This window comes from Chlorocebus sabaeus, chromosome 5, assembly GCF_047675955.1.
Source record: "Chlorocebus sabaeus isolate Y175 chromosome 5, mChlSab1.0.hap1, whole genome shotgun sequence".
Lineage (NCBI taxonomy): Eukaryota > Metazoa > Chordata > Mammalia > Primates > Cercopithecidae > Chlorocebus > Chlorocebus sabaeus.
The window spans coordinates 69745788-69768099 of NC_132908.1; the positions used below are offsets into that span (position 1 = coordinate 69745788).

General features: G+C 43.1%; 1 protein-coding gene across 21 annotated transcripts in view; it reads left to right on the top strand.

The window, feature by feature from the left end:
• The window catches only part of ZNF23 (zinc finger protein 23), a 30962-nt gene extending 11135 nt beyond the window's left edge, over nucleotides 1-19827 (top strand). Inside the window, exons 2-8 of one of the 21 annotated variants that reach the window (XM_038008296.2) lie at nucleotides 5075-5235; nucleotides 6167-6284; nucleotides 10596-10660; nucleotides 11272-11321; nucleotides 13190-13366; nucleotides 14059-14166; nucleotides 17530-19827. In XM_038008296.2, coding sequence (XP_037864224.1) covers nucleotides 13333-13366; nucleotides 14059-14166; nucleotides 17530-19322 — 1935 coding nt within the window. In that variant the 5' untranslated portion in view covers nucleotides 5075-5235; nucleotides 6167-6284; nucleotides 10596-10660; nucleotides 11272-11321; nucleotides 13190-13332 and the 3' untranslated portion in view covers nucleotides 19323-19827. The other 20 variants (XM_038008293.2, XM_038008295.2, XM_038008297.2 and 17 more) reach the window with 20 other exon arrangements.
• Nucleotides 19828-22312: the final 2485 nt, after the last annotated feature.

A 22312-nucleotide genomic window follows, 5' to 3' on the forward strand; every position in this document is an offset into this window, starting at 1 on the left:
GTATTTCTTAGTAGAGATGGGGTTTCACAGTGTTAGCCAGGATGGTCTCGATCTCCTGACCTCGTGATCCACCCGTAAAAGCTGAACTTGATTGTTGTTAGCAAGTTTCTGTGAGGTTATGCACAAAAAACTTTGAAGGAGTTTGGCACTGTAGGTCTTTCTCCTAGTTATAATATGTCATATTTACAAACTTATGTATTACTAACGTCCTTATTGACAAATAAAAAAGTGTAATCAGGTCCACAAATAATTCAGAGGAGGGGAAAAGTTAACATTAATTGAGCAACTACTGAATCCTGGTCCCTGTTGTATGTACTTTAAGTAAAAAAATATATGTACTATTTACAGCAACTGTGCACTATTATCTCATTTTTCAGATCAATCAATGGAATTTCAGAAAAGCTAAGTGGTTGTCCAAGGTCTCATAGATAGTAGGTGAAGAAATCAGGACTTCTCAGTCCTGTACCTTTATTTTTAATTTTTTTTTCTGTGTTTCTTTTTGAATAGTTTCTATTGCTATGTCTTCAAATTCACTCATCTTTTTTCTGTAATGTCTAATCTGCTGTTAATCCCATCCAATGCATTTTTATTGCACATTATAGGTTTTCATCTCTAGAAGTTTGATTTGGGCCTTTTTTATATCTTTCATTTCTCTACCAAACTTTTAGATGTATCAGATGTGGTTGTAATAACTTTTAAATGTCATTGGCTATGAGTTCTGTTGTGACTATTTCAGAAGTCTCTCAGGATTAGTTTTTAATGTAATTTCTTGAATTGTGAGTTACTGGTCCAAGTAGGTAGTATTAATTTAAACTCTACTTAATGATGCAAACTATGATTATAAATTTTTAGAAGACATTTCTACTACTTCAAAGCTTAGGCAAGGATCATAAGATTTTTTGTTATCTCTCTTTGTTCATGAGATTTAAAAGAAAATTATCCTTTCATGAGTCCAGGCATTTGGACGAGTATATGTGTGTGAGAAAAGTCTCTCTTCCTATTCCTTGTTCCTATAATATGTCTCCTGCATATTATAATTCTGCTTTCTCAGATATCAAGACTTACAACTCTTCACCATTCCTACTCCTGTTGGCCAAAGCATCAGCTGAGCTCCTCAGTCCAAACCAACCCCTCTGGTTTTAGTTTCTTGTTTGGTTTTGGTACCTGGGTACACTTTCCTGTGAGTTAAGTATTTGAAATCATGTTGAATGTTATATCTTATTCTAAATTTCTAGATTCTAGTTTATATTATTTGTTACATTGCCCTCAATAGAATTCTGTCTAATAATATTTATTGTCTTAAACTTATTATTATGAGATACTAATATAGCTATGCCATTTTTCCTTTAACTTAATACTTGTCAGATATATCTATTTTCCATTCTTTGACTTTCAATACTTGTGCATTCCTAAGTTTCAGTAGTACCTTATAAGCATCTTCCTTCCTTTGTTTCCTTCTCTTTCCTTCTCTTTTCTTTCTTCTCTTCTCTTCTCTCTCTCTTTTTCTTTCTTTTTTTTTGACAGAGTCTCACTCTGTTGCCCAGGCTGGAGTGCAGTGGCATGATGTTGGCTCACTACAACCTCTGCCTCTTGGATTCAAGCAATTCTCCTGCCCCAGCTTCCCCAATAGCTGGGATTACAGGTGTGTGCCACCACGCTGGGCTAATTTTTGTATTTTTAGTAAAGACAAGGTTTCACCATGTTGGCCAGGCTGGTCTCGAACTCCTGAGCTCAGTTGATCCATCTGCCTTGGCTTCCCAAAGTGCTGGGATTATAGGCATAAGCCACTGTGCCCAGCCACTTCTAATATTTTTTCTATGTAAACTTTAGAATCATTTTCACAAGTTTTAAAACAAATCCTATAGGGGTCTTATTTAGTATAACATTGGACTTATGGATTAAATAAAGAAAACTATCCTTCTTGCTGAAGGATTACCTGTGCCTTTCCATTTATACAAGGGGTTTTCATTGGTTTAGTCCCCAAATGTTTAAAATTTTCTTGATATATGTCTCATACATTTATTCATAAACTTATTCCTATGTATGTTTGGTTGCTTTGAGAATAAGACCTCACCCTACCCTAGTACATTTCTCCACATAGATTAAATGATTTGTTCACAGCTCACATCAATAAGTAAGTAAAAATTTTATAGCATGAAAACAGCCTTGAACTCCTGGAATGAACATCAACCAGACTGTTGTTTTGCCACAGTTTTAACGAGAAGCAGCAGGCAAAGCCATCTTTACTCTGTCCTATTAAAACCAGAAACAACAAGAAAGATTTTTTCTTCTTTGAGATGGAGGTTTGCTCCTGTTGCCCGCACTGGGGTGCAATGGTGCAATCTCAGCCCACCACAACCTCCGCCTCCTGCGTTCAAATGATTCTCCTGCCTCAGCCTCCTGAGTAGCTGGGAATACAGGCATGTGCCACCATGCCCAGCTAATTTTGCATTTTTAGTAGAGACAGAGTTTCTCCATGTTAGTCAGGCTGGTCTCGAACTCCCAACCTCAGGTGATTCCCCCCACCTCAGCCTCCCAAAGTGCTGGGATTACAGGTGTGAGCCACCACGCCCTGCCAACAAAAAAGATTTTTAACATGAGAAGATTGTCAGCTTTCCCTGGTGGTCAGAGAGGAAGGGCTTTGGGGAGGTCTTGGGGCTGCAGGACAAAGGGTGCAGGAGAAGAAGCCTTAGAGCTGAGCAGGAGGAAACTGACACTACATGGCTGCAGGCCTGGTGTGGAAATGAATTTCTAGAATGCTGTGGTCGAAGAGCCAGCTTAATTTTTTAACTGTTGTGTTGTGTGACTTTTCCATCCTTCCTCATTTCTAGGGGTATTAGTTAGACTATGGGCTTGGAAATTAATTTGAAGAACCCAAATAAATGTGGTTTAAATTTGATAAAAGTTTATTTCTCTCTCATGTATCATCAGAAAATAAGCCATCTGGGGCTGATATAGCAGCTCTGTGACTCCTCCTTTTGGTTGCTCTGTCATGCCCAGCAGCCACACCCTTATTCACATGGTCCAAAATGCTCTGATGCTCTCCCTTGTCAACGTTCCACCGGGTCGATGAAGGTCTGGGGCCAGGGAGGGCATGTCCCTTGTCTTTAAGGACACAGCATCACATTTTCTTACGTTTGCCAGAAGTTGGTCACATGGACACACTTTGCTTTAAAGAATGCTGGGAAATGTGTGCTTTTTCCCTGACCTTTTATGTTCCTTGTTAGAAATTCTGTAACCATATAAGAATGGAAGAACAGGGGATGACAGACGAGAACTGATCTTCATCTCTCCAGACCTACCGTAGAGCTTTTGAAACTTGGTTTGTGCATTATTATCTCATTTTTCTGATATGTCTGAAGTAGAGTAGGAGTTTTGTGGTTATTTAGAGAGCTTTATTTTCTCATCTGTAAAATTATGCAATGGGTTTGTGATGCAAACATTTGGGGCCAGCATTTATGTGATCTGCTGATTCCTTCCTATTTCTTTCAACAAGTCCTCACTCCTGATTTCTGACCCTAGAAAGACGTGAGAACCAGAAATTATTGACAAGAGCAACGTAATCCCCAGCTATTACTCTGCCCAATCATTTTCTTAATGAGCTCATTTTGGAAAACAGTGAAGATCAGGGTCAGGGCAAGGCAGAGAAGGGCACCTGGCCATGGTCACTGTCATGGTCCAAGGCATAAGACATATCCTACCCTTGGGGACACACAAAGTAGGCTTCTGCCTAAGAGTTATGGCTGGAGCCTTTGGACCATTGTCAACAACAAATGTTTATTGCTCTCCTTCTTTCTGCCAGGTTATTCTCTAGCTGAGGATGATGATGTTGAACAAGATAGACATAGTGTCTGTTCCCTGAAGCCACCAGAGAAGACAGACATATAAATAAGCTATCACCATTAAATAAGTACACAATGCTGTGATGGCACATAAATGAGTGTCCTGCCTTATTCTGGATGATCAGGGAAGGCTTGCTTCCCATGCAAAAATTGGATTTGAGCTCACACTTCCAGTAACAAGTCAAAATGGAGGGTAGGAATGGGAAGGGAAGGGCATTCTAGATTTAGATAACAGCATTTTTAGCATGTAGGGCTGAAGTGGAGTCAGGGAATGAATGGGAGTGATAAGAGGCCACAGAGGCAAGTGGGGGCCAAATACCAGTTTCCCAGTGCAGTAGCGTTGGATGGATCAGTGCTGGAAGGAAGAAAAACCTACATTACCAGGGTTGGGGTGTGTGTGAGGGGGTGGGTAATTTAAGAGTCGTTCAATCTAGTGGCTTTTAGTACTGTCTGCCTTCCCCCAGAGCTCATTTTGGAATTTTATGGTAGGTATTTTGTTATATTTGGTGTCAGTGGTAACATTGCTACTAGTGTTGTGGATGGGAGCCAGGATCCTGCAATGTACAGGACAGTCCTGCTCACTGAAAAAATGTTCACTTTCAAATGTCTTGAACATTCAGGTAGGTGAAAATTCTATGTCTAAATTATCTGAATCTAAACCTGTTTTCTGGATAAACATGTATTTTTGCACAGTTTTAACATACACTGATGTTCCAGGAATGTAATTATTGTATAATCAAGAGACGATTGTCCTGTGTTTCATTCAGAACTTCACCAAAATGTGTTTGCCATTTTGCATCACAATTTTGTGATTTTTGAAACAATATAAGTCACAGCTTTGTGGCTGTGGCATTCAGACAACGTCTATGTGTAAAGGCGACCACCTCATTAGGTCTCCTGAAGCAGCCAAGACCAAACACATTGAAGTATGTGACAGATGACGTTCCTCTTTTTTTTCCTCTTTCATTACACTTAAGGCATAACATTAGTTTTTAACATGTAGGTGTGTATGTTATGTATGATTTTCTAGGCCATTATGTATGAGTATCAGGTCAGGAGAGTAAGATGGACATTACAAACTATTTGTTAGCAAAAGGGGGCAGTGGGTGTGAGTGACAGCACGCCATCCACTGGTCCAGTTCCAAGACTCCCACACGTGGCCGCACCTGCAGCTTCACCTCCCCGGGCTGGGTCCCTGCTTGGCTCTAATTCTTACCTGCCCTATTCCCCAGAGGTAACAGTCTGCGTGGGCCAGACCTGAGCTAGCCGCCCGGGCTGTGGCCACAGCTGGCCGGGCGTGACCACCGCCAAGGCGGAGAGACCTTGCTCCTAGAGAGGCCCGGCCGCCTGGTGACGCACATCCGGCAGCGCCGGGGAGCAGCTGGCTGCGGAGGTGAGTGCAGGGCTCCGGGCCCCGTGGGCCGTGCCCTGTCCCACAGGCTCTGGGTCTGGCTGAGACTCACTCCCACCCTGGGTGCAGCTGGGTCTCCGGTGGCCTACGCTGCCAGGAGGCCCAGGCTGGGAGAGGGAGCAGGGCGGCGGCCCGGGGTGCTCTTCCGCGCTCCTCGACTCCAGCTTTGGGGTTTGTGGCTCAGTAGGTTGCGCCCATTGGAAGGGGAAATCCATGTTGCTGTCCCAGCCACGAGGTCCCGAGCATTTAGCACTTGATCAGCTGGGGGAAGATGTGTCGGTGCAGCTAAAGGGTGGAATATTTGCGGGCATGAAGCGGCCCGAGGTGATACCACAAGTCGTTTGATATGCTGAGGTCTGGCAGGAACATTAACCTATGTGCATCCCAAGTATGGACCGTGTGGTCCCAGGCTCCTGACATAGGGTCAAGAATTAGGGCCGCGTGGGAGCACAGAGCCCCTCCCAGTCACCCGGCAGCAGAAGCCCGGCTTTTGGAGGACACTGTCTCTTGGAGCAGTGTCAGCCCTAAAAGGTAACTGAGCCCTACTTCTCTTGGCTCTAGGGTGACAATGACCTGGGAATGACTTCCACAACGTAATTACGAGTTCACTCAGTTTTAGAATATGTTTAATAGTTTCAGAATCGCTAATTCACACCCCCATGAAAAGCAAATTTACTACCTAAAGTACAGTACTTGAATACAGGTCTTTTTATCTTTAATCTTATGGTGTTTAGTCAAAATACTGTTTTCCAAAGTTGCTTACCCCTTTTGTTTCCTACCACTTAGGTGTAGTTATGTTCATTGTTAGGCACATTGGCTGTTCTTTGTATTACATTTTGGGTCCTCACTTTCACCCTATCCTTCCTGGTTTATATATTTATTTACAATATGTATTTATATGTTATATATATAGTAATAAAAAGCATCCATGAACATACCACTCAATTAAGAAAGAGAAGATTGCCAGTACTGCTGAATTTATCAATGTATTCCTCCTCCTCAACCCAACTCCCAGCCTTCAACCCCTAGAGGTAACAGTTATCTTGAATTTTGTGTTAATTGTAGCCCTATTATTTTAAAAAATAAGTACATATGCATGTGTCTGTAAGCAACGTACTTAAAATTATTTTTTTTTTGAGCTTCATATAAGTGGCACCATTGTGTGTATAAGTCATCTGGGACTCTCATAATTCGATGTTAAGTTCCCAAATTCTTTCTGTGTGTAGCTTCTGGGTTATGTTCCATTGTAAAAACTGTATGAAAATTTATCGATGTATTTTCAGTGAACATGTGGGTTGTTTTCAGTGTTTTGTTATTAAAATGTGCTGATAACGTTTTTGTACATACCTCCTATGTATGAAAGTTTCTCTAGGATGCAAATTTTTAAAATTAGGCACAAATGTTGAATTATGTTAAACACCTTTGGTATCTGTTTTGTTTTTTGTTTTTTTTGAGACAGAGTCTCACTCATCGCCCAGGCTGGAGTGCAGTGGCATGATCTCGGCTCACTGCACGTTCCGCCTCCTGGGTTCACGCCATTCTCCTGCCTCAGCCTGGAGTAGCTGGGACTACAGGTGCCCACCACCACCATGCCCGGCTAATTTTTTGTATTTTTGGTAGAGACGGGGTTTCACCGTGTTCACCAGGATGTTCTCAATCTCCTGACCTCGTGATCCGCCCTCCTCGGCCTCCCAAAGTGCTGGGATTACAGGCGTGAGCCACCGCGCCTGGCCTGGTATCTGTTGAGATGGACAGTGTGTTTCTCTTTCTTTGATTTATTAATGTGAAAAATATACTAATTAGTATCCTAACGTTGAGGTTTATCTTCGTGGGATAATCCTACTTACTCATGATGTATTTAATGAACTACTGGAGTCTATTCCTTGATAGAATTTTTGCATTAGAATTCATAAATGAGACTGGTCTATAGTTTTGCATCAGTATTGTGCTGGCACCATAAAAAGAATTGGGAAACTTACTTTGCTGTGCTCTGCTACGGTTTACATAGTGTTAGAATTACTCATTTCCGAAACATTGAAAGGATTTGCTCATGACACATCTGAGCTCAGTGTTTTGTGAGAGTTACTTCTTCATTGGCCATCTTGGTTTAATTAGGTAAAAGTAATCAAGGATTATGTAGAAAATCTGTATAATATCATAACGGGAAGGATTGGGAGGGAGCCAAGAGACCAAAGAATGCCTTGGACAAGTCCAGCTTGGCAAGTAGATGAGTTTATCAGGACTTACATACTTACTCCTGGATGGCAGCAGGACAGCTTTAGAGACCTGTGCTGCCCCTCGTCTCAGTACTTTTAAGAGAATTTTCTGGCTCTCTGTCTACTGCATTTAAACGATGAGACTTTTCTTGGTAGGTTCTCAGTACTTTCTAGGATGTTTATGTTCTTGCAAACACCTGCTCCTCTGCTGAGCCCCATGGTCTTGACTCACTGCCCAGCCTTCAAGGTTCAGGCAGCGGGTATACACCCTTGACTAGCTGAGTGGGGTACCTATCACACACTACGTATGTAACTGGTAGAGTTGGTTTATCTAAAAATGGAGTTGTATATTCTCCCATCACAGAATAAGTTTTCTTTTTAAACACCAGATAATATATTTTTTTAAAGGGACACGAGTCACAGAAAAATCCTGAAAAATGTGTAAAGTAGAATTGGTAGATTGAATTATATAACCAGCATGCAGTAAAGCCAGAACTTATAAACAGAAGAAATTAGCAACAGCAAACAATCCTAAGCAATTACTAGGTCAGAGACAAAACAGAATTGCTGACTGACTATAAAACAGTAATTAAAACATGAAATATAAAAACCTCTGGAATATGGCAAATAGTGTATCCTGAGGAAAATTTGTGGCCTTATAGGCTTTAATTGCCAAACAGGAAAGAATGAAAATAAATGAATAAGTCAATAGGAAAAAGCCTTTTGTAGTCTAAGCTTCCCCAAAAGCAGAACTTGGAACAAAGATTTGTATGTAGGAATTTATTTAGGAATGTGGTCGCAGGGGCAGAGTGAAAGACAAGGGGAGTGAAATAGAGATGGGAGAACTGGTACAAGGATGCATTGGTGTGCTCGGCCCTCAACAGGCTCTGCCTTGCAGGGCCTTTGAGGAGCCTTGGAGTCTTAAGGCTGCCCTGCTGGGGGATCGACGGGGAAAACATTTATCCATTGGTTTCTCTCCGCCATTGGTCAAGGGGGTCCCACAGGTGTTTACACCCCTGCACTTCAGGGCCCAGCAGGTGTCTACAGATGTCCCACATAGGACACCAGAGAAGCCCCAGGGCAGGAACCAGGTATAGGTGATGTAGGTGCTTGTGAAGGTTCCGGTAGGTTGCAGCTTCACAAAGCTGACTAAGGCCTCTGTAGAACTGGACTAAGGATGAGACAAGAGGATTGGAGTGGTGCTTACACTGCCCCTTACAGAGTTGAAGGAAGAAACTAAGACAACAGAAGTAGTGAATTTGAAACAAATAGAAGAAAGTAGTGTTGCTCAGCTAGAAAAGCTGGTTCTTTGAAAACAAAAGGAAACCACATTAAAATAAGTAAACCACAGCTCAGCCTAACTGTATTAGTTTGCTTGGGCTGCCATAACAAAATACCATAGACTAGGTGGCTTCATCAACATACTTACTTCTCACTGTCCTGGAGACTGGAAGTCCAGGATCAAGATGCCAGCTGATTTTGGCTCCTGCCAGGGCTGTCTTCCTGGCTCATAGATAGTAGCCCTCTCGTTGTGTCCTCATATGGGGGAGGTAGGGGGTGAGTGGGTGCGTGGGCTCTGGGTCTCTTCTTCTTCTTGTAAAGGCACCAGCCCTATTGGACCTCATTTAACCTTAGGACCTTTAGTCCCACCCTTAGGACCTCATTTATCCTTATTACGTCCTCACAGGCCCCGTCTCCAAGTACAGTCACTTGTCTCATGAAGCTAGAGCTTCAACATATGAATTTGGCAGGGACATAAATGTTTAGTCTCTAACTCTAACCCTGGGAAAAAGGTCTAGAAAGCACATATATTCAAAAGAAGAAGTGGGAAAAGCAAACTAGCTCTGGATATGGAGGAAATGGAAAGAATCATGAACCAGTATTTTCTGCAACTCTGTACTTGTAAAGTTGAAATCCTGGAAGAAATGGATGATATTCTTTAGGAAAATGTAATTTCAAGAATGACTTCAAGGGCAGTAAAAGTCAGAAAATTACCAGTCCATGTGTTTTTGAATACAGTGAACAAGAGGTGCTGGGTCACGGGACTGGCTGCTACAGTGATCTTCTCTCTCAGGAGCTGAGGCAGAAGTGCAGGCCTTGGCTCATTCACTATCAGAAGACTGGAAAGTATGGGAAACAGCCTGGTCCCTAACTTCCAGCTCAGCTTCCTAAGGATAGCCTGTGCTGTCCTTAGGAGGACTGACCTCCTAAGACCTCTCCAGAGGTGTTAGGATTCTTGAAGACATTCAGAGCTCTGAGGAAATGGGGCAGGATACTGGGGGGCAGCTTCCCTCTTCTCCAGGCGCTGCCTCCCTGAGGCTTGACTCCCTAGGCCTGTGTACTGGGGCTGCAGCCCAGCCAGCCCAGCTTCTCCTGCTGTGATACTGAAGATGATACTTGTTTTGAGAAAGAGAAATAAGTCAAAGATCTTGGTATTGTCCTATTTCTTAAACTGAATTGTTGATACATGACTCTTTGCTTTATTTTTAGGTTCTGCCTACATTTTATTTATTTTTATTTTTTATTTTTTTGAGACAGTGTCTCACTCTCATCACCCAGGCTGGAGTGCAGTGGTGTGATCTTGGCTCACTGCAGCCTTGACCTCCCGGGCTCAAGTGATCCTCCTACCTCATACTCCCGAGTAGCTGGGACCACGGGCACGTGCCACCACTCCTGGCTAATTTTTGTAATTTTTGTAGAGACAGGGTTTTGCCATGTGTCCAGGCTGGTCTTGAACTGAGCTCAATTGATCCACCCACCTTGGCCTCTCAAAGTGTTGGGATTATAGGCACAAGCCACCGTGCCCAGGAGGTTTTATATGTACTCTTCTTCTTATGATTATTTTTAAATTTTTGTTTATTTTTAAATTTTATATATACACTCTTCTGTGTGTGTGATATGTATCAGAATTGTAAAGTCCTGGGTTTCCTGGCAGTGAATTTCAGTGTCATAGCCTGGAGTCCTAGGCACTGAGCCAGTGAACAGATCACTCCCTTCTTGGGCAGCTCCTGTTCGCACTCTTATTTGGAGGCAAGCTGCCTGTGTCTTGCATTTTCTGTGAGGGGCTGTGTTGCTCTGGTGGGGGTGGCTTGCCTCACACTTGTCTCTCGTTGTGTTTCTCCTTAGCTCCAGTCCTTCTCTGAGAGGGGGACCAGGGGATGGCAGCCATGCACCTGACAGCCTGGCCCCAGGTGAGCTGTTGGTCCTTCAGCTCTTCCTCTGGGCAGTTTCAGATTGAAAAACATTGAGAAGGGGAGCTGGTGAGCTTCGGGATGACAGCTGCTTCCACCTGCTGGACTGGAACTTACGGGAAAGAGGTGTTGTGCGGGGCAGGTGGCAAAGACCAGGACAGTAGCGAGTGGAGGCAGCGGGAGAGTGAGCAGGAGAGCAGGAGGGTGGTGGTCTTCTGCACACTGAGGGTCTCTGTTCCTGTCTACAGAAGCACCCCCAGCATAGGGCTCTGGGTGAATGGGGACATGGAAGCTGCCCCTGTGGGATGTTCTGTGCAGGAGTGTGAGTGGAGGACAGTCACAGAGGATTGGACTATCTGTGGTGGGGATGTAGGGAAGAGGAATAGCAGGACCTGATCAGAGAAGGATGGCTGTGCCTCTTAATTCAGGGATAAGGGAAGGTCACAGGGAGTGGAGTCAAGGAAGGGGAAAGAGAGTCACATGGGATGAAATGTCTCATTGTCCTTGTGAAGCTTTCAAAGCTTAGCATGCAGACTTTAGGTATCTGAGAACTTTCCACCCTGTCCTGCAGAAAAATAAACCTGCAAACCAAATTTTCCATACACTTTCAGGGACTTCACGGATCCCCCGAAGCTCATCCATGGACTTCCATGGACTACAGGTTGGGAACAATCATAGCCATAGTCATACCAGTTGTATCGTTGGAGGCTTACTATGCTCCAGGCGCCATGCTAAGTCCTTTGTACGGTCGTTTGGTCCTGACAGCCGCCCTCTGTGATAAGTGCTGTGTTGTACTCTTTCCACCTAAAAAGAAAAGGCAAAAGGGGAGCAGAGTAACTTGCCCAGGATCACAGAGTTATTTTGTGATTCAGAACTGCTCAGCCATAAGGCAGCTGTGGAACCAGTGATGTTAACTTGGTCAAATTTGTGATGTGTATGGAATAACTGGTAAGGAAGATTCAAAAACACGGTGACCACTTCACAAAGAAGAATCCCACTGGTCCCGTGACATGGGCTTCATCAAGGAAAGCCATCATTAAAGAGGGATCCAATTCAAGTAATGCTTAAGAGAAAAATCACGGCCCGGTGTGGTGGCTCACGCCTGTAATCCCAGCGCTTTGCGAGGCTGAGACGGTGAATCACTTGAGGTCAGGAGTTCAAGACCAGCTAGCCAACATAGTGAAACCCTGTCTCTGCTAAAAATAGAAAAATTAGCTGGGTGTGGTGGTGCGTGCCTATAGTCACAGCTACTCAGGAGGCTGAGGCAGGAGAATCGCTTGAGCCCGGGAGGCAGAGATTGCAGTGAGCTGAGGTCACGCCACTGCACTTCAGCCTGGGTGACAGAGTGAGACTCCATCTCAAAGAAAAAAAAAAAAAATCTTTCAGACATAGAGAGTCAAAGGATTCATGATAATAAGGAAGGCGGGAAGTCAAGAACAATTCCCAGGTTTCTGGCTGGGGTTTGTTGTATGGATGATTCTGACCCCATCTGAGGTGTAAATTCAGAAGGAAGTGCCAACTTACTGGGGTTGTGGTGGCAGCACACAGTGAAGACATTATATTTTGTGCGCAGAAGTTCCTTGTTGAAGGTCACACAAAGAAGACTCACAGAAACACCTAGAGTTTGGACTAGAATTGCTGTTGGGTGGAGGTCAGTAGACTCCAGGAAGACACATCCTGGCAGAGAACAGTTGAGCAGCAGATCCCTGCCAGTGAGCCCCTGTGGTTGTTAGAGCAGGTTGAGGTGGGCAGAGGGTGGGCCTGCCAGAGGCTGCGGCTGCCCAGGAGGGGTGGTTGGGCCTGAGAGCGACATGCAGCATCCCTGAGTGGTGAAGCTTTTGCCAACCACATAGCTTAGTGATGTAAAGGTAGAGTAGCCGGCCAGTGGGAAGGCTGATCTCCCTGCTTTCCCAAATGTTCTTGGAGAAACAGTGAAGCTTTCAGAGAAGCTGGAAAGGATTAGACTTGAATAGGAGAGGGTAAGGAAAATTCTGGCTTTCTAGGAAGACCCCACAGCCTGGGCAGCATGGAGCATCTGTGGCTGGAGGTGCTCAAGCAGAGGCTGCACAGCCCCTTGTTAGGGGGGGTGTGAGGGGAATCCGGTGGGGCTGAATGAGACAGAAGCCGTGGCTGATGTTTGGGGGTGGCTTGAGCTGTGAGGATGAGGGTGATGGGTGGGCAGCGGAACAGGGCTGAGGTTAGGCACAGGGGAGCCAAGACCTCAGGGGAGTGGTGTGGGAACTGCTGGTGGATCTGCCCCAAGTTTGCCGAGAGGGAGCAGCTTATCTAAAAGAGTGGAGTTGGCTTTAGAGAATTTGCTTATGGAAATTTTTTTTCTTTCAGCCTGTCTTATGTTACCTCTTATTTGTGTGAAAAATGGCATGAGGTTTCCCTGCTTTGGGAGAAGTTGGATGCTCTGTAGTTTACTTTCTCGATGTTTTTTCTGAGATCTTTCCCTTGTTGTTAATATTTTGTGCTCTCACAAGCACCCTCCCCAAGCCCTTATACTGCCCTCTGCCCCTCACTTAGGGCCTGAGCCATGGAATTGGCCCTAGGGCAGCAGGAACCTGTTGTTTCAGAAGTTGGTGACCTTTGAGGACGTGGCTGTGTACTTCACCCAGGCGGAATGGAATGGTCTGTCCCCTGCACAGAGGACCCTGTACAGGGATGTGATGCTGGAGAATTATGGGAATGTGGCCTCCCTGGGTAAGTCCTCTCTGCCCTGGGAATCTGGACTCTGCCAATTGGGGTTTCTGGCTTGCTTCTCCCTTACAGGTTACTGGGGGGATCTCTGGTAATCCTTTACTGAGTGAGAACCCCAGAGCTGTTCCTAATTTCCTAGACTAAGAGGTTACTGGCAGAGGCAAACACCAAGCTTTTTGTAGGCCTATATAGGACTTTGCTTGGAACTGGTATGTACTGTTGATCCAACACATGAAAGCTATATTTTGGAAACACTGGAATCCAGTGACTTCCTGTTCCATAGTGGCATCTTCAGTTCCCCCCTCATCTTACCTATCTTGAGTCTTTTCAAGGATCTCAGTGTACTCTGGATATTTCAGGCCAAGGTCGAAAAGTGGTATCCCTTTGGGCAGAATCTCCCTGCTTGCCCTGCATGAGGTCTCCTAGGCCTACGGTCTGGGCCCTTCCCAGGCGCTCCCACACTTTCCCAAGCCTTCACTCCCAACCCCCACACTTGCCTCCCAAAGCCTTAGACGTCTCCAAGGTCTCTCTAGTCCTTCCTAAGCCCCACAGTACTTTCCTATAGTCCTGAGGCTTGGGACCTCCTGGGGTTCTTACCTTCCCTCCCCACTGCTGAGACAATCTGAGAAGAGGCTTAGGAATTTATCTGTGGGAGATTATTCATCTGTCTCTCCTATTTACCTCTCCCAAACCAGGATTTCCACTTCTCAAACCTGCTGTGATCTCACAACTGGAGGGAGGAGGTGAGCTGGGGGGCCCATCTCCACTGGCTGCAGGAACAGGCCTCTGGGGCCTCCGGACTGGTAAGGAAGGTACATATTTCCCATTCTGTTGGAATTTAGCACTTTAGGCATAAATCCAACTTTAGCAACATATAAACATACTATGTTTATTGGCCGGTCATACAGAGTAAAGTTTAAGTACATTTTGATGATTCATAGAGATAGGTAGTCCTTATCTGTCTTCAAAGTTTGTTGTGTCTAATTCCAAGAACAGATCTTTTTTCAAACCCTTCATTCTGACTCTTTTCAGTTCTTAATTTTGGAATCCTGCCTTTCTCAGACAAAATTAATGGACTCAGTAATTTGGGGGTTCCTTGGCATTTCTAAGCATTGTTCATATAGTGTGGAGGATACAGAATTAACAGCCTTTTCACACAGACAGAAGTGGTTAAAAGCACAGTCTTTAGAGGAGACTTTTCTGAAGTCCAGTCCCAACTGTGTTGCTTCCTAATTTGTGTGACTTTGAGTGGGTTGAGTGTTCTCATCTCTGAAAATGGGTTAATAATAAAAGAAGGTAATAGTACTAGTCTTGTGGGTTGAGGATTAAATGAGATAACACATATCAAGTGCCTAGCTTATAGTGCATGCTCAGTTCAATATTTTTATTTTGGTGTTGGGGAAGACAGCTGTACACAGGGAAGGTAATGTGGAAGGGAGGAAGTGCTCTTGATTTTTGCTTCTTAAATGTGAATGTGTAAATGAATCCTGAGGTCTTACAGATATGCAGTAAGTGTGGAGTCTGCATTTCTATGAAGTTCCCTAGTGATGTGGCGATGCCAGTACTTCTGGTTACCAGACCACACTTGAAAGAGCAGGGCTCCAATTGGTGCCAGCAGAGTAGCTGCCAAATGACTTCTCATTCCCCCGAGGCCCCCTATTATTTCTTGCATTTAGGGTCTGTGAGATTCTCTTGCATTTTTCAGTGAGTCTTCACTTTTCTTAGATGGTTTCTGTGGGTTTTTATTCCCTTTGATCATTCTGTCAGATGATACCTGACCAAGGAAGGCATGCTTTGGAAATGGAGAGTTTGCCATATAATGGGCTTGACAAATACAGGAAAAAAAGTGATATTGTGAGGTCCTTAATCAAAGGACCCTGTATTTTGTCCTGTAGGCAGCTGACTGTCCTGAAGTCTTTGACTTTTCCAGGAAGCCCATCATGATCCTAGCTGGGGATAGAAACATTAATGTGGTCAATGTGTGTGGGTTAATTGGGATGAGGAATCAAGCAGGCAGAAGGGAGGGCAAAGGGCACGAGGCCCATGGCAGCAGTGTTGACTTTCTTTTTAAAAATCTTCAGAAGCCCACTCAGTGATACCTGTTTAAGACTCGTTTGCTGGAACTGCGTCAAATGGCCATCCTTACTGCAAGAGAGGAAAATGAAAACAAGGAGAGATATTTCACCTGTGATATTGAGAATAATTAAATTATATTCAGTGTTGGTGAGAATGCAGCAAAACAGGAATAGACTTCTGGAGAGGATTACTAGACATCTGATAGAATGATGTCTTAGTCAGTTTGGGCTACAATAACAGACTGCCATAGATTGGATGGCTTATAAACAACAGAAATTTATTTCATACAGTTCTAGAGGCTAAGAAGTCCAAGATCAAGGTGCAGGCAGGTTCCTTCTGGCAAGGGCCTGCTTCCTGGCTAATAGACAGCCATCTTCTCACAGTATCCTCACATGGTGGCAAGAAAGGGAGCTCTCTGGGATCTTTTTTAAGGTCATTAATCCCATTCATGAGGGTTCTGCCATAGCCCAACCTCCTAATACAATCACATCAGGGGTTAGGATTTCAGAGTATGCATTTGTGGGGAGGACAAACATTCAGTCTATAGCAACAGATGAGTATTATTTTTTCAGTTGGGAAGGGACCAATATTATTTAGAAAGTGCTTGCTGGGGAATCCAGGCAATTGGAGGGGCTTATTGAGAGCAATTATGAAATATTGGGGCAGGGGGCATATTACATATGGTTGAGGAGTGATGAAAGATGAAAAAATATGAGGCAGCATTTTGGGACTCAGCTTTTGAGAAAGTTGGGAACAAATGCAGAGATCAGTAGTTCTAGTTGTAAAGACTATTGGTATTATAAAAAGACTTTTAGGGTATGATCAAGTTTAGGATTGGAGGAAGAAGTGAAAGGAAAAGGCAAGGTTAATGCAGTATTTGGAGGGGAATAGGAAGAGATGGGATGAGATGGCCCTTAAATAGAGCCTGTCTAAAGTAGAAATGAAGTTGAAGGAGGAATTTTGGAAAGCCCACAGTTAACATTCTAAGAAAAGAAACAAAATTATTTCCATTTTGCTCCCTGGTGCTGCTGACTTTTGTCATCCCCCAAGTTGCCACATCCTGTTGGATCCTGTGCCTTTTCCTTCTTCAGCATTTTCTTTTTTTTTTTTTTTTTTTTTTTTTTTAAGTAAGGAACTGAGTGCCATAGGAACAACTAAGAAGAAACTGCAGGGTGTAGAAAAGCATGGTGTGATTAAAGAATGCTGATCTGGTGGACAAGACTTAGAATTTTATTCCACTGCTGTCACTTTTTTTTTTTTTTTTTTTTTTTGGGATGCAGTCTCACTCTGTCGCCCAAACTGGAGTGCAGTGGCATGAACTTGGCTCTTTGCAACCTCTGTCTCCTGGGTTCAAGCAATTCTCCTGCCTCAGTCTCCTGAGTAGCTGGGACTACAGGTGCGTGCCACCATGCCCGGCTGATTGTTTGTGTTTTAGTAGAGACAGGGTTTCATGGTGTTGCCCAGGCTGGTTGCAAACTCCCAAGTTCAGGCAATCCACCTGCCTCAGCCTCCCGAAGTGTTGGGATTACAGGCGTGAGCTACCACGCCCAGCTGTCACTTTTAACTTTCATGTGATTGGTTATGTTCTCTACAGTGGCCTTGCTTTAGGCACAGTGAGACTGGTGATTTTTTTTTTTTTTTAATCATTACTTTCATTGCTTTATAATATTGACACCTACTCAACGGTACAGAAAGTGTATAAAGTAGGGAAGCAAGTCCACCAAACTTCCTATGCCAGTTTGTTTAGTTTCTTATGGATTCTTCTGGAAGTTTTCTAGATATGTACAAGTATATATATCTGCCTTTTATATTTTTCTTTACACAGATGAAAATCTATATACCAGTTTTTCAACTTGTTTTTCCATTTGATTGTATCTTTGATGTCTTTTTATGTCAGCATGTATGGATTTATTGTATTCTTTTACTAGTTACATATTAGTTATTCCACCTTATGGAGAAACCCTAGGTTTTTTGACCTAGTCTGATGATTTTAAGGAGCCCCCTGATTATTATGGTCTTTTATAGCACAGTTCTCTTCTTTTTTCTAACATGGTTCTTACATGACATTTTATGTTCTCTGTTTTTTATAGTAGATATTCAGACTGACAATGATTTGACAAAGGAAATGTATGAAGGAAAAGAGAATGTATCATTTGAACTTCAAAGGGACTTTTCCCAGGAAACAGACTTTTCAGAAGCCTCTCTTCTAGAGAAACAACAGGAAGTCTACTCAACAGGAAATACAAAGAAGGAGAAGAGCAACAGCATTGATGGAACAGTGAAAGATGAGACAAGCCCCATGGAGGAGTGTTTTTTTAGTCAAAGTTCGAACTCATATCAGTGTCATACCATCAGGGGAGAGCAGCGCTCTGGGTGTACAGGATTGGGGAAAGCCATCAGCTTTGATACAAAACTCGTTAAGCATGAAATAATTAATTCTGAGGAAAGACCTTTCAAATGTGAAGAATTAGTGGAGCCCTTTAGGTGTGACTCTCAACTTAATCAACATCAAGAAAACAACACTGAGGAAAAGGCTTATCAGTGTTCGGAGTGTGGCAAAGCTTTCAGCATTAACGAGAAATTAATTTGGCATCGAAGACTTCACAGTGGGGAGAAACCCTTCAAATGTGTGGAGTGTGGGAAAAGCTTCAGCTACAGTTCCCATTATATCACACATCAGACAATCCACAGTGGGGAGAAGCCCTATCAGTGTAAGGTGTGTGGGAAGGCCTTCAGTGTTAATGGAAGTCTAAGTAGGCATCAGAGAATCCATACGGGAGAAAAGCCCTATCAGTGCAAGGAGTGTGGAAATGGCTTCAGCTGTAGTTCTGCATATATTACACATCAGAGAGTCCACACTGGGGAGAAACCTTACGAGTGTAATGACTGTGGGAAAGCTTTCAATGTTAATGCAAAATTAATTCAGCATCAGAGAATCCACACTGGGGAGAAGCCTTATGAATGTAATGAATGTGGAAAAGGCTTCAGGTGCAGCTCCCAGCTTAGGCAGCATCAGAGCATCCACACAGGAGAAAAGCCTTATCAGTGTAAAGAGTGTGGAAAAGGCTTCAATAATAATACAAAACTAATTCAGCATCAGAGAATCCACACAGGTGAGAAACCCTATGAATGCACTGAATGTGGAAAAGCCTTCAGTGTCAAAGGGAAGTTAATCCAACACCAGAGAATTCACACAGGCGAGAAACCCTATGAGTGTAATGAATGTGGGAAAGCCTTCAGGTGTAACTCCCAATTTCGGCAGCATCTGAGAATTCACACTGGGGAGAAGCCCTATGAGTGTAATGAGTGTGGAAAGGCCTTCAGCGTTAATGGGAAACTAATGAGGCATCAGAGAATTCACACTGGGGAGAAGCCTTTTGAATGTAATGAATGTGGGAGATGCTTTACTTCTAAAAGAAACCTACTTGATCATCACCGAATCCATACTGGAGAAAAGCCCTATCAATGTAAGGAATGTGGGAAAGCCTTCAGTATCAATGCCAAACTAACTAGGCATCAGAGGATACATACTGGGGAGAAACCTTTCAAATGTATGGAATGTGAGAAAGCGTTCAGCTGTAGTTCTAACTATATTGTGCACCAGAGAATTCACACTGGAGAGAAACCCTTTCAGTGTAAAGAGTGTGGAAAAGCCTTCCATGTTAATGCCCATTTAATTCGGCATCAGAGAAGCCACACTGGGGAGAAACCCTTCAGATGTGTGGAATGTGGCAAAGGCTTCAGCTTTAGTTCTGACTACATTATACATCAGACAGTCCACACTTGGAAGAAACCCTATATGTGTAGTGTGTGTGGGAAAGCATTCAGGTTTAGCTTCCAGCTCAGTCAGCATCAGAGTGTCCATAGTGAAGGAAAATCCTAATAATGAGAAAGATGTAGAAAACTCTCAAGATTAATGCCAAAATGGATCAAGTATCATCAGATTCACCCATTGAAAAACCCCCAAGAGGGAAAGAATATGGCAGAGTCTTCATAGGGAAACAGTTTTTATTCTATTCAATTTTTAATCAAGAAAGGATGACCACTTAAAGAGAAACATCCAAGAATAAAGAGCTTTGTTTTATACCAACAGGAATTAGAAAATATAATGAAAGAAAAGATTTCATTCCCAGCAGCATCAAGAAAAGTAGATTTTCTAGAAATAAACAGTTATGGAAGACTTGTATGGAGAAATTTAAGTCTTCACTGAGAGCCACTTTAGAAAGGAAATTTGAATAAATGGAGAGAGAGAGAAGCCTTGTTGTTGGATAGGAAAACCCATACTAAAGATACTCTACCCGCATTAATTTATTTGTTTAATTTTTGACAACAAGCATGTATTACTTTTGAAAAGATGAAAAATAAAGATTTATTTAAAAAAGGAAAAAGATATGAGTACATTTTTAATTTTCATGTAATTGAGAAAACCTCTCTAAGCATTAGATGAAAGTCAGAAACTAGCCACAGGGTATGTACTGATAAATTGACTACTGAAAACTAAATATTCATGTATGTTTTTGTTTTAAAGTTTAAAAGATAAAGCACAAAATGTGGAAATAGTTTTGTAAAATTTGTGATATAAAAGTATAGTATTTGGGCATGGTGGCTCAGATCTGTAGTCTCAGTGCTTTGGGAGGCTGAGACGGGAAGATTGCTTGAGGCCATGAGTTCCAGATCTGTATGGGCAACATAGCAAGATCCCATCACTACAAAAAATAAAAAAAGTTAGCCAGGCATGGTGGTGTGTGCCTGCAGTCCTTGCTGCTTGGGAGGCTGAGGCAGGAGGATCACCTGAATCCAGGAATTTGAGGCTGCAGTGAGCTATGACCACCACTGCACTACAGCCTGGGTGGCAGTAAGACTCTGTCTCTTAAAACATTAATATCTAAAGATAAGTAATTTAGACACTGACACTAACAGGCAGCTTTTAAACAGATATAAAAAAATGACTGTTAAAGTAAGAAGAGATACTCAGTCTTGGTGGTACTCTAAGGAGTGAAAATTAGTAAGTTTTTTGCATATTACATTGTTATATATGCATACGTGGAATACTATGCAGCTGTCAAAAATGACATTTACTATAGATGCCCTTTATGTAAGTATAAAATGTAGTCAACAAGATAGCATGTTACAGCATTTATATTTTGTAATAACTGGAACTCTTGCATAAACACATGGCTTTTCAGGTCCTGAAGGAAGGTGGCTGTCTTGGATTCCCAGTCTCATTGATGGTTTTCAAGGTCTCTGATGAAAATCTTGGAAGCCTCAAGATACTCTTTAGAAGGGAATCTCTCAACACTTAAAAAAAATCTAAGCAATAGGCCGGGCGCAGTGGCTCACGCCTGTAATCCCAGCACTTTGGGAGGCCAAGGTGGGCGGATCACGAGCTCAGGAGATGGAGACCACCCTGGCCAACATGGTGAAACCCTGTCTCTACTAAAAATACAAAAATTAGCCGGGCATGGTGGTGCATGCCTGTAGTCCCAGCTACTCAGGAGACTGACGCAGGAGAATCACTTGAACCCAGGAGGCGGAGGCTGCAGTGAGCCAATATTGTGCCACTGCACTCCAGCCTGGGTGACAGAGCGAGACTCTGTCTCAAAAAAATAAATAAATAAAAAATTCTAAGCAATAATAGGAGCAGGCAAGCTAACTCTCAGGAAGCCGAAGAACAGCAGGCCCAATAGTAAGTAGTAAGAAAGGGACCAGAAAACACAGGCAAGAAAAGGACAAGATAACTTCTGCCATCCCCCAAGTGCCACACACCCTCTCCTCACCATGCCCACCTGTGAGCTTTGTAAGGCGTATGCTGTCTCTGGCCCCCAGGCTCCTTAGAACAGAAGCTAGTCTGCATTTAGTTTAGAATGAGGTTCAAAACCACTGGAGGTTTTCTGAATGTGGGACAATTATTTAAGATAATTGGACTGGGAGCATCACTGTTCCTTCAGATCCTCATGTTCCAGGTCTTCTGACATGTCACAGATAAAAACAGGAGAAAAGCAATCGCTAGTAAATGAGACTTAACCATCACCAGCAAACTCCAAATCCTCATAAGCATCCCTGCAGGCCCAGAGATACTTAAATGTCCTCAAAGTCAGATAGATGAATGAGGCTGCTCAGAGTGACAATAAGGAGTAGGCAGGGTGGAGAATTGAAGAGTGCATGTCCTACCTAAAGAAGGCAGCCTCTACTCAGCTGTAGCAAATTCTGGATAGGCAGCAAAGCAATTCCAGTAATGCCAAATATTCTGAGTCTTCAAGAAGTTAGAAATCAGATTTTTAAAAATCTGAAATCTCTCTCTGTCCCTCTTTTTGCATGTTAAGGTGAGGATTTATTGTCCCAGAATCCTTGAATAATTTTTAGTAAAAGTCCATTTCTAGGTGATGGTTTTCTTCAATAAATCCTACAGCAGAATCTATTTGTGGACACCAGGACAGTATAACTGAGTATGGAGAAAATAGGGTCATCACCTGTTACTGGTAGTAAAGAAAAACTGCTTTTCACGAGACCTTTGATACCAAATGTGTTGGTTTTTTACACGATTCTCCAATTCTCTGCAGACACAAACTGGGTGTGCTACAGTTTTAACAATTGACACTTCCAGAGTTAGTGAAGACACCACAGGTTAAGGGCTCAGTTCCACATGACTGCCCCGCACTTCAGACACAAGTTATAAGTAGAGGGTCCCCAGGTTACCCATGCTTCTGTGTGACATGGCTACAAATTGGGGGTTCCCATGACCCCCTCTTCCACTTCAGTAATTTGCTAAAACAGTGCACAGAACTCAGGAGAAAACGTTACGATTACCATTTTGTTGTAAAGGATACAAATGAACAGCCAGATGAAGAAGTACTTAGGGTGAGGACTGGAGGT